At 31.0% G+C, this 16,181-nt stretch overlaps 1 protein-coding gene across 1 annotated transcript; it reads right to left on the bottom strand.

Annotated features, from left to right (window-relative positions):
• Positions 1-956: 956 nt before the first annotated feature.
• Positions 957-3,693, bottom strand: LOC101504117 (soluble inorganic pyrophosphatase 1). Its single transcript, XM_004510556.4, has 9 exons — positions 3,535-3,693; positions 3,059-3,182; positions 2,918-2,946; positions 2,679-2,744; positions 2,474-2,581; positions 2,087-2,152; positions 1,875-1,995; positions 1,461-1,542; positions 957-1,186 (listed from the first exon to the last, which is right to left on the bottom strand). The coding sequence occupies exons 2-9, from the start codon at positions 3,180-3,182 to the stop codon at positions 1,144-1,146; spliced, it is 639 nt and encodes a 212-aa protein (XP_004510613.1). The 5' UTR covers positions 3,535-3,693; the 3' UTR covers positions 957-1,143.
• Positions 3,694-16,181: the final 12,488 nt, after the last annotated feature.

Here is a 16,181-nt window from a genome sequence, read left to right as displayed (position 1 = left end):
AATTGAGAGATACATCTTCATGGTAGAACTCTTTTATACTGAAAACTAATTATAATTCATCAACATAACAAAATAAATTATACAGCTTCTTTTATTTAAAACTCATCAAATATGATGTGGCACATTGAAGATTTGTAATTTAATGTTAATATAAAATAATTTTATTTAAATATAACATATCTAATAATATATGCATTCTATTGTATAATATACGCACCTAAAGTTATTTGTGAAAAAAAAAGTTATGTTTTTGTTTCTTTAATTTTTTATATAAGGTGATTTTTTTGGAGTAAAGAAGTTTTTTTTTTTTAAATCTTAAGTTTTTAAGAGAAATAGTCTCTTCTAATTCAGAATTTAGTTAGAAGGTAAATAAAGTCGGACTAAAAATTATTCTTTGAATTAAGATTCAAACTCAAATTCTTTCGAATAATTTATTTTTAATTTAAGTTCATTAACCCTTTGAATTTAATCACTTAATTAAAAAGAATATCTTCTATAAAGTAGATGTCCATTGTTGGATATCCCTAATATTGAGACTTTCTTTTGTTACCCTCCAAAGACACTTCGAAAGTACATGTCTGGATAAAACACAATTTTTACGATGTCTGGAAGTACATTTAACAAAAACAAAACAGTTTTTTTTTTCTGTTGTAAAATATACTTTTGAAACATATGTAATATTTTATAAACATAGGGAGTGAGAAGAGGTCTCTTAATTTTTCGTCTTTAGACTCATTGAATATATACCTACTACTCTATTTGTATTTTTCTTTTAGGCCCATTATTTTTTTAGGCCCATTATTTTTTTTAGGCCCAATCGAAGAAAAAGGCTAGTGCAGACCAGAATTTGGGATTTAAGCCGACAAGTTGCTTAAATATTTGAAAGGGTTACATTGATTTTAAGTAAAATTTAGGACACACTAAGCTAACTAATCAGGATTATAAGGAAAAAATAATTCAATCAATAAGATTTTACATTAAATATATATATCAAACTTGATGCTTGTTCTCAACTTAAAAAAAAAAAATGGTATATTAATCCAATTCAATACAAAAAAAAAATACAATAATTTTTCATCAAAATATATTCAAAAATTGTCTAGAGTGTTGCAGCTTATTCAAGTTCATGAAAAGTATTATTGTCTATCGCCTCAAGGTGTGCAGAATATACTCCGCATAAAGATCCCTGCACCAAATCAAAAATAATATATCATAAAGTCAAACCATAGAAAATCAAATTATGAGTCGAAAATTATGCACATTGTAGATTGTGCCATATTTGAGTTACATATCACATAAGCATGTTAGAGTAGTTAATTTTATCAACAAGACAAAACACAATTCTTAATGGTGTATATTACCTTTTTGTCCATAAATCACAAATTATTTCTATAAAAGTAACTTTTAATTTGATACAAGAAACAAAAATGAAATAAATTAGTTTCTCTATGTATACTAACATTGAGTGTTGGATGGCTTCAACAGCAGTGGCTGGTGGCAAAAATTCATTAACTGCTACCTCTTTGTTCTCATTCTTCTTATCTAAACAATATGTTAAGAAACACAAAAATTTCAAGAGCTTAAAGATAATTAATGCAAGTTCAATTTGAGAAAACATTTTCTATTTGTATTTTCTTATATAAGACTAAAAGTATAATATAAGATGAAAATTTTCTAAAAATAAAAACAAAATATGTTCTCTTAAACTAATAGTATTGCCAAAAAAGAAAAAAGGCAACGCTTTTTTTTAATCTATAACAACGCTTAAAAACAGTCTATTTTAACGCTGTTATATGTTTAAACAACGTTTTTTAACAAGTAAAAGTGTTGTCTAATAAAAGATATTTTGTTGAATTTAAGATTAAAAAGGATACAATCTTCAAAGAAGCGACGAATCTCCATTAGGCGATGAGGTTGAAGTTCTTTAAAGTCACTATAGTGCTTATACTCCGGATCATCCGCGCATACCGCAATGATTTTATCATCCTTCTCACCCTGTATGAAAAGGATAAACTTTGTTTGTTATGTAAAGTGGATAGAAAAAATGGTAATTGCTTTACTGGCTAAAAAGCCGACAACGAAATACCTGATCAATCATCGGCATTAGTCCGATGGCCCTGGCTCGCAGGAAACAACCAGGAAGAACAGGCTCCTGTCACATAAAATTCTTGATATATAAACTCAAACATAGTTGGCAAAAAAATAACTAATCAAAAAATATAATAGTTCGAAATTGTTGTCTGCAACTGCAATTAGAATTGTGATATCAAGGTTTCATAGGTCGTAGCAATTGTACCATGACTACAATTACGTCGACCACATTTGCCATTAATATATTTTGTACTATCAAGGATCACTATGTAACTTAATGTAGCTGAAGCATCATTTAATGTTAGTATTGTATTGATATAAGTTAATTAGTAATTAATGATTCTTGTGTAAGCTGATAGAATGTAACAAGGCAACAATTTACCTGCATGAGAACCAAGACATCAATTGGATCATTGTCTTCACATAGAGTCCGAGGGATAAAACCATAGTTATGAGGATAAACAACTGACGAATACAGAATTCGATCAACCTACGAAATGTTTAGAGGTAAGACGAATCGAATGCTATAAGATTAACGAAAAGCAGAAGTCGATTTCGATGTCAAAATGCAGGCTGCAGGTACATACCTTAATCATTCCAGTCTTTTTGTCAAGTTCATATTTGACCTTACTTCCCTTAGTGATCTCCACAACCTGCAGATAGACAGAATTATGATTAGCATTTGTGCTATAAGTGCTTAACTAAGTTGTTTATCTAAACTAGATTTAAATATAATTTTTGTCTACATCATGGACATTTTTCAATCCAATATTAGTTAGAATGACATAGTGATTAGTAAAATTTTCAAATTTAGGTGTGGACTTACACAATTGAAAATATGGGGTGCTCCAGGTCCTGCACATGAAAATTAAGATCATTAGTGAATTCTATATAGTGTAAAATTAAATGTCAATGTACAAAATAAGCAAAATAGGACAAGCTAAAAAATGTGTTAAAACAGCAATACCAATTTCAAGATCATGCCAAGGGTGTGCAGCAACTGATCTCCTTGACAAAGATGAAAGAATCCTTTCATTCAACCGTGGAGTTGGACGACTTTCTTGAGTTTCTTCATTGTTCTCATCAGTCATCTTTAAAAACATGATACAAAAAGTGTTTTTAAAAGACATAAACCATTTTTTGCAAATATGAATCTATAGTGCTACCTCAAAAGTCAATGACTTTTTGCTCATCATCTAATCAAACTTTGTTATTATTTGATCTAAAAAATGCCATTTTTATTATTGCAAGATCAAAGGAATTGCAAAAATTGGCATAATGATTAATTAATCAATAAAAATAAATACCCAACAAAATAAAATTGAAAAATATTTTCTACCCATGATAGTAAATTAAGAAAATATAACAACTTGTGATACATGAACCCAATACAAAAGTTATGATAATTAACTATATGAATTGGAAAGAAAGAAAATAACAAACCTTGAATAACACTAAAAGCAAAAATTGAGAAAAGGTGTAAAGGGTATGGAAAGAGATCCAAGGAAGTGTAATGGGTTGTGTTTGTGATGTTTATATTATAAGTATATATAGAAGAGGTCAAGGAAAATAACAGAGTCAGTCAAATTGTTACCACTCTTTGTGTGTATGCATATGAGACAAATTAGCTTTGCCACTACACCTGTTATTTGGAACATTCAAAAGACAAATTATAGCCAAAGAAAATTACCAAACATTGAGATCAGTTTTGTTTTATATCTATTCTATACACCTATGTCCTCTCTCCAAAATGATAAATAAAAATATAGTTGAAAAGTTGATGTGTCAGATTACATAAAAGACATCAATGTTTCAGTTATTTTTTTTCATTATAATTCATTTTAGAGTAATACAAATAACAAAGATCATAAATTTTAGTGTGGCTTATTTTTCTAACAAAAATGTCCTTTTAATATTTTTTTTAATTTTTTATATAATAGTAACCACCATTGAGATGAAAAAAAAAACACCAATAAACAAGAAACAAAAAAGAGAAAAAGAAAATAATTGAAGAGGAATATTTAAAATAAAAATTATGGTTCATAATTGTTATACGCTAGTATTTAGTGAATTTAATTAGTTTCATGTTAAATTACTCTTTCATTTTTGTAAAACTTTGTTTTTTTATTTCCCAATATACTTTCACCTATGGCCATATAACAACATATATATAATTGTTTATTTTTTTAGTTAGGAATATTAATGGTTTATTTTTTTATAGTCATTCTCTGTCTTAAAATGATTATCACATTATGTTATTTCACAAAAATGAAAAAATATATTAAATAAAAAAGAATAGTGATTTTATCAAATTATTTTTATTAACCATTAACGTAATTCAATTATTTTAAATATAAAATGAGAGAATAATAAGTTTGAAAAAGAATGAAAATTATATTGAAAATCAAAAGCCACGATCTCTCTTATAAATTATTTTTGCTAATGAGACAATTGTTTTATAGACGTATATTAGTGGTTACATTATAGTAAATTATGATTATGATTTGCATTGATAGTTCATAGTTGGACTTTTTGTTTGAATCGGTTGTTATTTTGGATCAAGACTCAAATTCTGCATCATCAAGTGTACATCTCCTGATCTAAAATTTTCTAAATGATAAAATAAAAAATAGTTGGTTGCTTTAGTTGAAAATGGACCTCTCAACAATGTACATCCACACATGATTGGAATTAAGTTGTCAGCACACTAACAACTCTTGTGGCAATTTTGGGATATCTGTGGTCAGATTAAAATTAAATTGTTCAAATTTTAAAATTTGAATTTTATTTTAAAAAATAAAATATATTTTTAAATTTAAATTGTTGGATTTTGACGAGACAACTAAAATCGTGTAATTGTATACTAATACAACCACACTTCACCATATATAAATCCCACATGCTTGTAGTGCAAGAAAAGAATGATAGAAATGAAACAATGTGATTTAAGAGAAATATTCCTTATGCAATTTCCTAGATACCATACGATATTGGAATACATGAAATTAAAATATTAAGGTTGAAGTCTTATTTGAACTCTACCAACAAATAGTTTGAGAATCTCAGCCAAAGAATGTTACAATATTTAGTGTATAACGAATAAGATTATCTCCAATAATAAAAGGAATATATAAAAGTGTTTTATTTGAATTTCATATTTGTACAATTATTGTTCCTCCATAATCGAGCTATATTTATTTTGAGATTTTTTTGTGTTACTCAATTAAATCCAATCATTTGATTAGTTAATTTTTATATATGTAATAGAATATTAGTATTAACTTCATCGTTGATTATCGTATAAACTCTTTTTTTTTTTTTGTGAAGTTACATGAAAGAGTATAACTACTCAAAGTATAGTTGAAAAAAGAATAATGAAAGTTATATTTTTTAAACATTTTATTTATTTATTTTGCTATAAAACATTTATTTATTATTTTGATAGACACTACGCCAAAAATGACATTTAACAGCGCCCATTTTACAGCGCTTGCTAAACACAAGCGCTGTTGTAATTATATTTTAAAAATAACGGAACCTATTAGAGCGATTTTGATGCAAAGCGCTGTAAAACAAGCGCTGTAGTAGGTCATATAACGTTTGCGCATCACGTTATAAGGCTTTTACAGCGCTTGTCAAAAAAGCGTTGTAAAAGGAAGCGCTTTCGCGAATCAGTTACAGTGCTTTTTTCACAAGCGCTGTAAAACACATGCGCTTTCATTGAATTTAACTACCTATTACAGCGCTTTTTTCACAAGCGCTGTAAAATACGTCTTTCAAATAATTATATACGTTGGAAACCATCATATCCTCTACATCTTTCAAATAATTATATACGTTGGGAACCCTAATATCCTCTACGTACTGTGCGGCCATCTACGTTGTCTAAGGTATTTTTTACACATGATCTGTTATGTTTTGAAATTGTCAAAAATTATCAAAAACTCATACCACATGATCTGTTCTGTTTTGAAATTGTTAGTTGATATTGGTTTCTTTTTGAAACTTGTTGATATGTTTTGAAAGCTTATTATTTTTGTTACTGCATTTATATAGGTGGTATAATATGGATAGGAAATGGATTTCAGCCAATCGATTGTCAAAAGAGTATGAAATTGGAGTGAAGGAGTTTGTTGAGTTTGCAGTGAAGAATGCAAAAGATCCAAATAGAGTAGTTTGTCCTTGTTTAAAATGTTGTTTTGGAAAACGTGTTAGAGAAGATGAATTAGAAGGACATCTAGTATGTAATGGAATTGATCAAAGCTACACATGTTGGATAAGACATGGTGAGAAAAAAAAAGGAAACATTAATTTTGAGAATAGTTCGACATATGCTTCAACTGACTTCGATACAGATACATATGAGCCGGACCGAGTTGATGAGATTGCAAAAGCAGTTGAAGAAGATCTTCGAGATTGTCCTAAAATGTTTGAAAGTTTGTTGAGTGATGCAGAGAAAGAATTATATAATGGTTGTACTAAATTCACAAGACTGTCAGCGATATTAAAGTTGTACAACTTAAAAGCGAGTAATGGATGGTCTGATAAAAGCTTTACAGAATTATTAACACTCATAAAAGATATGTTGCCAGATGATAATGAACTTCCCAGTCGAACCTACGAGGCTAAACGGATTTTGTGTTCTATTGGAATGAGTTACGAAAGGATTCATGCGTGTCCTAACGATTGCATTTTATTTCGAAACGAATATGAACTACTTAAGGCGTGTCCGAAATGCAATGTCTCTCGATATAAGAAGAAAGAATCTACTCCAGCAAAAGTCGTGTGGTATTTTCCTATAATACCAAGATTTAGGCGCATGTATCGCAGTGAAGAAGATTCAAAACACTTGACATGGCATGCAGATGAAAGAATTAGAGATGGAATGTTTCGACACCCTGCAGATTCCCCACAATGGGCAAAAATTGATCACGAGTATCCTGAATTCGGGATAGAGTCAAGAAATCTAAGACTTGCACTTTCTACTGATGGAATGAATCCACATGGTCTTCAAAGCATCTCACATAGCACGTGGCCTGTGATTTTGGTAATATATAACCTACCTCCATGGTTATGTATGAAGCGTAAGTTTATGATGTTGTCTCTGTTAATTTCTGGACCCAAACAACCGGGGAATGATATCGACGTATACTTGACTCCTCTAATCGAAAATTTAAAAAGTATGTGGGAGACAGGTGTGGAAGTTTATGATGGGTATAAGAAAGAATGTTTCAATTTGAGGGCTATGTTGTTCGGCACAATTAATGATTTTCCAGCATATGGTAATTTATCAGGATATAGCATTAAAGGTCAGTGTGCATGTCCTATATGTGAAGAGAGTACAAATTGGATGCGGTTGAAACATTGTAAGAAGAATGTGTTTCTTGGACATCGTAGATTTTTACCTTATAGTCATCAGTATCGTGGGTGGAGAAATGCATTCAATGGAAAATCAGAGGAAGGTAAAGCTCCTTTAGCACCGACTGGATATCAAATACTTGAAAAAGTACAAGGTTTGACCAATAAATTTGGCAAACCTTTTGCGGGAGAGCTGGTGAAAACTGGGTGGAAGAAAAAGTCAATTTTCTTTGAATTGCCATATTGGAAGTCATTGTATGTAAGACATTTCCTCGATGTGATGCATATTGAGAAAAATGTATTTGAAAGTGTTATTGGTACGTTACTCAATGTTCCAGGAAAGTCTAAAGATGGCGTCAATGCAAGATTGGACTTGGTCGATATGGGAATAAGAAATGAACTGGCTCCAGTAAAGAAAGGAAATCGCACATATCTACCTCCAGCCGCTCATACTCTATCTAGAAAGGAAAAAATTGTTTTATGTAAATTTCTACACGAAGTTAAAGTTCCAGAAGGATACTCTTCGAACATTAAAAATTTGGTTTGTATGAAAGACCTCAAGTTAAAAGGTTTGAAGACCCATGATTGTCATATTATAATGGAGCATTTGCTACCAATAGGTATACGTTCCATTTTACCTGAAAAAGTTCGACTAGCCTTAACTAGATTATGTTTCTTCTTCAGGGAAATTTGTAGTAAAGTGATCGACCCTCAGAAATTACCGACATTGCAGAGGGAAATTGTTGTTACTTTGTGTGAGCTTGAAATGTATTTCCCACCATCGTTTTTTGATATAATGGTTCACCTTACTGTTCATCTGGTTAAGGAGACACAACTTTGTGGGCCAGCTTATATGAGATGGATGTATCCGATAGAACGATATATGAAAATATTAAAAGGGTACGTAAAAAGTAGAAGTCGACCAGAAGGTTGTATTGCTGAACGATACATTGTTGAAGAGGCTGCTGAATTTTGTACTGAATATCTGTCCAATGTTGAATCCATAGGGCTTCCCATGTCTCGTCATTCGGGAAGACTATCAGGAGAAGGGATAACTGGAAGGAGACTACTGACTATATCAAGGACAGAATGGGAGCAGGCACAATTGTATGTTCTGCACAATGATGATGAGGTTCAACCGTATGTTACAATACACATTGATCAGTTATCTCGTTTGAACATGAATAGGAATCAAAATTGGATAACTCGAGAGCACAATCGAAGTTTTGTAACATGGTTAAAAAATCACATAATGTCAAAATTTGATATAGACCCCGGATCAATTTCAAATAGATTGAGGTGGCTAGCAAATGGTCCGAGCTTACATGTCTTTTCTTACACTGGTTATGTTATTAACGGCTACACATTTTATACCAAAGAACAAGATGATCAGACCACTATGCAAAATAGTGGAGTCACTCTCGTAGCTGAAGCGATGCATGTCTCAAGTGCAAAAGACAAAAACCCAATATATGCAAATCTATCATATTTTGGGGTTATCGAGCGCATATGGGAGTTAGACTACACAATGTTTCGTGTTCCCATATTTGGTTGCAAGTGGGTCGATAATAATAATGGCGTTCGGATTGATGAGTCAGGATTCTTGCTTGTCGATTTTAATAGGGTGGGATACAAAGACGAGCCTTTTATTTTAGCGTCGCAAGCTCAACAAGTGTTTTATGTCACTGATCCTTCTAATGATAAATGGTCTGTTGTCCTATCGACCAATAAAATAAGTGATGATAACAATAATGATGAAGATGTTGGTAATGATCTTTTATTTGCAACATCACAACAACCACATGAAATTGATTCAACTGATGATGGTTTATATCTTAGAGATGATCATGATGAGGGAATTTGGATTAATCCATCGTTTCGTATTGTAAATGGACAAACAAATGTGAATGTCACCAGGAAAAGAAGAAGGGCATCTTAATGTATATATATGTTTAATTGTTTTATATAAGCTATGCATGTAATCTGAACTGTGTTATTGTAAATATGCATGTAATCTGAATTGAGTGTTTTATACTAAGTTCTGATTAATTTATTTTCTGATTAATTTATTTTCTGCTTATATTTAGCTTGATTTGAGTGTTTTATACCAAGTTCATGTAACAATGAGTGTTTTATATTTAGCTTGATTTACATGAACTGAACTGAATATAAATTAGTAATTTACATGAACTGAACTGAACTGAATAGAGAGATTCTCTTTTGCTCAGTGCATATATATATATAGATTCTTCAGAATACTCATTTCTAATAATTCATCATCTCCTAAAGTATTGTGATAAAGACAATGATAACAATATTTTTAATCCAATAAACAATGATAAAAATGTTTTTAATGTCATCCCAACCCAAATAAACCAAACACAAAAATAAAATAAAGAGACATTTTACAGCGCTTATCTTAAAAAGCGCTGTAAAAGATCCTTTTAAAAATAAAATAATGAGTGTTTTATACCTTTTACAGCGCTTTTCACACAAAGCGCTGTAAACGACTCTTTTGAAAGTGAGTAAAAAAGACATTTTACAGCGCTTATTTGACAAAGCGCTGTAAAAAAGCTTTAAAAATAATATTCATCAGACACCTAATTTCTTCAAACACCTTGTACGCATCATGGGAATCCAAAAAACATCAGACACAAACCCATTTCTTCAAACACCTTGTACGCATCATGGGAATCCAAAAAACATCAGACACAAACCCATTTCTTCAAACACCTTGTACGCATCATGGGAATCCCCAAAAACACCAGACACAAACCCATTTTTCGCAACATGGCAATGATCCTGAATACCAATTAAGTTTCGATTTAAGAAGGAAAGAGAATGTAAAGAGATAAAAAGGGTGTTGAGGTGGAGATTGAATTGTGAAAGAGTAAGCTTTGATGTTTGTGAAGAAGATGCATAAAAGGAGAAGAGTTTGGTGAAGAGGAAGGGATTTTTGTGGTGACCAGTTACTACTATGTGGGTTTTGCATGCATGTTGAGCTTGTTTAAAAAATAACATAACATAACAAAACACAAAAACAATAAGGCCTTTTACAGCGCTTATTTGGAAAAAGCGCTGTAAAAGAGCCTTTTAAAATTAACATAAAGAGACATTTTAGAGCGCTTATGTGGAAAAGCGCTGTAAAAGGCTTTAAAAAACATTCATATAACATAATAACACACGGAGGTCTTTTACAGCGCTTATTTGGGAAAAGCGCTGTAAAAGAGCCTCTTAAAATTAACATAAAGAGACATTTTAGAGCGCTTATGTGTAAAAGCGCTGTAAAAGGCATTCAAATAACATAATAACACACGGAGGTCTTTTACAGCGCTTATTTGAAAAAAGCGCTGTAAAAGAGCCTTTTAAAAATTTAACTAAAGAAGCCTTTTAGAGCGCTTATGTGTGAAAGCGCTGTAAAAGGCATTCATATAACATAATAACACACGGAGGTCTTTTACAGCGCTTATTTGAAAAAAGCGCTGTAAAAGAGCCTTTTAAAAATTTAACTAAAGAAGCCTTTTAGAGCGCTTATGTGTGAAAGCGCTGTAAAAGGCATTCATATAACATAATAACACACGGAGGTCTTTTACAGCGCTTATTTGAAAAAAGCGCTGTAAAAGGCATTCAAATAACATAATAACACACGGAGGTCTTTTACAGCGCTTATTTGAAAAAAGCGCTGTAAAAGGCATTCAAATAACATAATAACACACGGAGGTCTTTTACAGCGCTTATTTGAAAAAAGCGCTGTAAAAGAGCCTTTTAAAAATTTAACTAAAGAAGCCTTTTAGAGCGCTTTACAAAATAAGCGCTGTAAAAGGCTTATAAAAAGCGCTGTAAAAGTGTTACGTATATATAACAGTTACCTCTTCAGTTTCCTCTTCATTACGTAACCTTCATCTCAACCTTCATTTCTTCTCTTCTTTTGCAAACCCTATCATCCCGTCCTTTACGAACCTTATTTCCACGATCATCTCCTTCATTTCGAACCTTATTTCCATCCAAGATCATCTCTCCCATTTCACACAATATATTTTCATTGAAATACGTAACCCTCATTACGTATTTCTTCAAACCGTATTTCTGTGAACCATATTTCTGTGAACTTTCTGCAAACCCTCTTTTCTTTGCATTTCGTCTTTCTTCGAACCATCATTATTCAGGTATTGATGTTATTAAATTTTTGTAATCATTAGAATGCATGTTGAGCTTTTTTAAGATATACTGATACATGTTGAGTTTGTTTATAATAATGCATGATCCATGTTGAGCTTGTTGATGTTATACTAAAGTGCATGTTGAACTTGTTGTAGTTAAATGGATACAAACAAAGATTTAGAAGTTCAAAATGAAGAAGTTGGCACCTCTAAGACTTACGAAAAAGAAGTCAAACGTGGTGCAACTATCATGCAAAGGGTGATTAAAGCACGGAGCAGTGGCATTAAATTTGAGGTATACTATATATACTCTGTTTGCTGTGTGTTTTTTTATCTTTTTTTAGGGTTTAGGGCATGTACTTACTATATGAGTTTATTAGGTTGGCTGGAACGAGAGTGGTCAGCCAGTTGACCCCAACAGCTCCATGTTTGTAAGCTACATTGGGGCTGTTGTTCGTCAAAATGTCCCAATAACAATAGACAACTGGAGAGATAAGGCGTTGAAGGATGCCAAAGATATCATCTGGAATGACATTCAAGTAAATATTTTGATCTACTCTTTTGTCATTTATAATTTTTTTTCTGTAAAATACATTACTTATAATTGTTTTCATTGCAGACCACTTTTGTTCTTGATGAGGAACGAAAGTCATATGTTTTGAGAGTTGCTGGGAAAATCCATCGTGGATTTAGATCCCATCTCTCAAATTTCTATCTAAAAGATAGAGAAGGAAACACAAATGCTGAACCTCCAAAGATATATCAACATTATATATCAAAGGATGAATGGAGTGCATTTGTTTCCAAACGTTCTGACCCGGCGTTTGTCGTAAGTGATTAATTTATTAGCATTTGTGTTTTATTATTCATATTCGTAGCGTATTTTAAATTTTTACACAATTGCTATTTTTTTTTTATATAGAATATTAGTAAGGCAAATCGCGAACGGGCAAGCAACCCAAAACACCCATACAAGAAATCACGTATGGGATATGCACGCCTTGAACAAAAAATTGTAAGTAATTAAACATCACTTGTAATTTGTATTATAAACTATAGTGTGTAACTAATTTGTATTATTTTGTTTATGATTTTAACGAATAGAGAAAAGACACCCAAGCCGATCAACCCTTGGGTCGTCATATCTTATGGAAGGAAGCGCGTGTTAACAAAGAAGGAGTGGTTGATAATGAAAATGTCAAGAAAGTTGTAGAACTTTGTGTAAGTATATTATCACTTTAATATTTTTTAATATTGTATTTTAAAAATGCTATTGAACTTATCTTTTTAATGTTACATGTATTTTAGGAAACTATTGAACAATTTTTTTAAAAAGCGTTGTCTTTTATCTTTGTGCCCAAAATTATTTTTGATCCAAAATCACTTCACAATCAGTGCACACAACAACAAAACATATTCAAATACCATAAGCAGTTCACACAATCAGTAGAACATAAATCAGAACTCTGTAACTTTTTTAACATATATGTAACTCTGTAATTTACAACCTAAGTAACTACATTCAGATACATATATACAACCTAATTTACAACCTAATTACCTACATTCAGATACGTATATATATATAACCTAATTTACAACCTAAACTACATTCAGATCCATATGCATGTTCATATATTGTGTCCTATGATCATTTACATATAATAACTAACAGAATATACATTATATGCACTAGCTACCATATAATATTCAGATCCCTTGCCCAGCAGCAAGCTATTTCCCAGAAAATCAAATAATTTTCATGTCAAGCACGTACTGACACCATTCTTCCTTTAATTCCATCAGATCTTCCTCAGAATATGATGGACTGGAATTGGCAAAGTACTGCAATATAAAAATTGAACATATTATATTAAGTTAGTATCAAATATATAGATAATTTATATATGAAAATCATATAATGCAAATACCGTACCGTTTCTGGGATAATAGTTTTATTCTTCTCAACAATCTCCTTCATGAATCTCAATATGTAGTACCCACAGTCGATGTTATTTGTTTGACGAGGGCACTTTATTGAGATCCATGTAATGTTATTAGACTTCTGCTTCGACACTTTAGCACCTCTTTGAGCTCGATAAACTTTTAAGGCACTATCGAATGAATAAATGTGATTATTAGAGCATGAATATTTATATATATATATATATATATAAATATTCATGCTCTAATAATCACATTTATTCATTCGATAGTGCCTTAAAAGTTTATCGAGCTCAAAGAGGTGCTAAAGTGTCGAAGCAGAAGTCTAATAACATTACATGGATCTCAATAAAGTGCCCTCGTCAAACAAATAACATCGACTGTGGGTACTACATATTGAGATTCATGAAGGAGATTGTTGAGAAGAATAAAACTATTATCCCAGAAACGGTACGGTATTTGCATTATATGATTTTCATATATAAATTATCTATATATTTGATACTAACTTAATATAATATGTTCAATTTTTATATTGCAGTACTTTGCCAATTCCAGTCCATCATATTCTGAGGAAGATCTGATGGAATTAAAGGAAGAATGGTGTCAGTACGTGCTTGACATGAAAATTATTTGATTTTCTGGGAAATAGCTTGTGCTGGGCAAGGGATCTGAATATTATATGGTAGCTAGTGCATATAATGTATATTCTGTTAGTTATTATATGTAAATGATCATAGGACACAATATATGCATATAATGGATCTGTTAGTTATTATATAATGGATCTGAATGTAGTTTAGGTTGTAAATTAGGTTATATATATATACGTATCTGAATGTAGGTAATTAGGTTGTAAATTAGGTTGTATATATGTATCTGAATGTAGTTACTTAGGTTGTAAATTACAGAGTTACATATATGTTAATAAAGTTACAGAGTTCTGATTTCTGTTCTACTGATTGTGTGAACTGATTGTCTATAATATGTTCTGTTCTACTGATTGTCTATAATATGTTCTGTTCTACTGATTGTCTATAATATGTTCTGTTCTACTGATTGTCTATAATATGTTCTGTTCTACTGATTGTCTATAATATGTTCTGTTCTACTGATTGTGAAGTGATTTTGGATCAAAAATAATTTTGGATACAAAGATAAAAGACAACGCTTTTTTAAAAAAATGACATAAAAAGCTAAAAAGCGTTTTTCATTTCAAATAATTAATTTACAGCGTTTAAAAAAAAAAACACACACACACATTTTACAGCGCTTTTTTTAAAAAGCGCTGTAAAATGTTGTTCTAAAGCGCTTTAATGGTGCACCGTTTACAGCGCTTTCGTGAAAAAGCGTTGTAAAATGTACACGAAAAGCGCTGTAAAATGTAGACCCATAATATGAAATTATGGGTGGGCATTTTACAGCGCTTTTTTGAGAAAGCGCTGTAATATGCATACCCATATATGAATATATGAAATTATGGGTGGGCATATTACAGCGCTTTCGTGAGAAAGCGCTGTAATATGCCAACCCATATATGAGTTATGGGTGTGCATTTTAGAGCGCTTTTTTGAGAAAGCGCTGTAAAATGCATACCCATAACTCATATAATGGGGTGCATATTACAGCGCTTTTTTGAAGAAGCGCTGTAAAATGTGCATAACAAGCGCGCGTTGTATTTACATGTTTTATAGCGCTTTTTTAAAAGCGCTGTTGTATCATTTACAGCGCTCGTTTCCACAGCGCTTATTTTTTTGAAAAAACGCTGTAAATGGCTTAAAAAAAGCGCTGTAAAATCCGTTTTTTCGCGTAGTGAGAACAAAAAAAATGTTAAAATTATGAAAGATTTGGAATGGAGGAAATATATTGAAATGAATTTATGAGATGAAAAGCATGAACTCTCAAAGTTGTGATAATCACAATGAGTTTTAAATACCTTTTTATATTCCATTTGTTATAGACCAATTCACGATCATGATATCTTAAAGCCTTTATTCTTGTTTAAAAAAGATGAGGCCTTGATTTGTGTAGAATAATGGCTGTATAGTATATAGTATAGTATAGTAGGTTGTTGATCGATTTCATAAAGAAATGGAAATACTACCGTCCATGTTTTGACATTTTACAAATTGCTTGCACGTTCTACCGGAAAATCACTTTTCATTGCTTCGTGGGTCATACGTTGCACCTACGCAAAATAATCCCATTCACAAATTTAATCCAATCATTTTTATTTATTTATTTACGACTATTAAATATTTGAGTCAAATCATTTGATTTAATTTCAAACATATAATAATATAAAAAAAAAATATGGAAATTGGTTGTTAATTTGAATATTGTAATCATTTCTCAAAGCTTTTTTTAATATATATGGTAATCCTTTGCAATAAAACAGAGTAGTACTGTATATAAACAAAAGTAAATATAGATAATATACTTTTACTTTTGTTTATATTTAAATTTAGAAGAGTAATATATATATATGTATATATATATATAAGTATAACAGGATTTTTGAGAAAGAAAGTCTAATCAAAATATGAATCTGCATCAAGATTTTGTGTCTCCGCAACACCAATACAATTACACATTAAAGTACAATTCTCCATAATATCACAATTGCAA

The sequence above is a fragment of the Cicer arietinum genome, chromosome 7 (assembly GCF_000331145.2).
Source record: "Cicer arietinum cultivar CDC Frontier isolate Library 1 chromosome 7, Cicar.CDCFrontier_v2.0, whole genome shotgun sequence".
Lineage (NCBI taxonomy): Eukaryota > Viridiplantae > Streptophyta > Magnoliopsida > Fabales > Fabaceae > Cicer > Cicer arietinum.
Note: the sequence above shows the minus strand (reverse complement) of the source record. Positions and strands in the feature narration are given on the sequence as shown.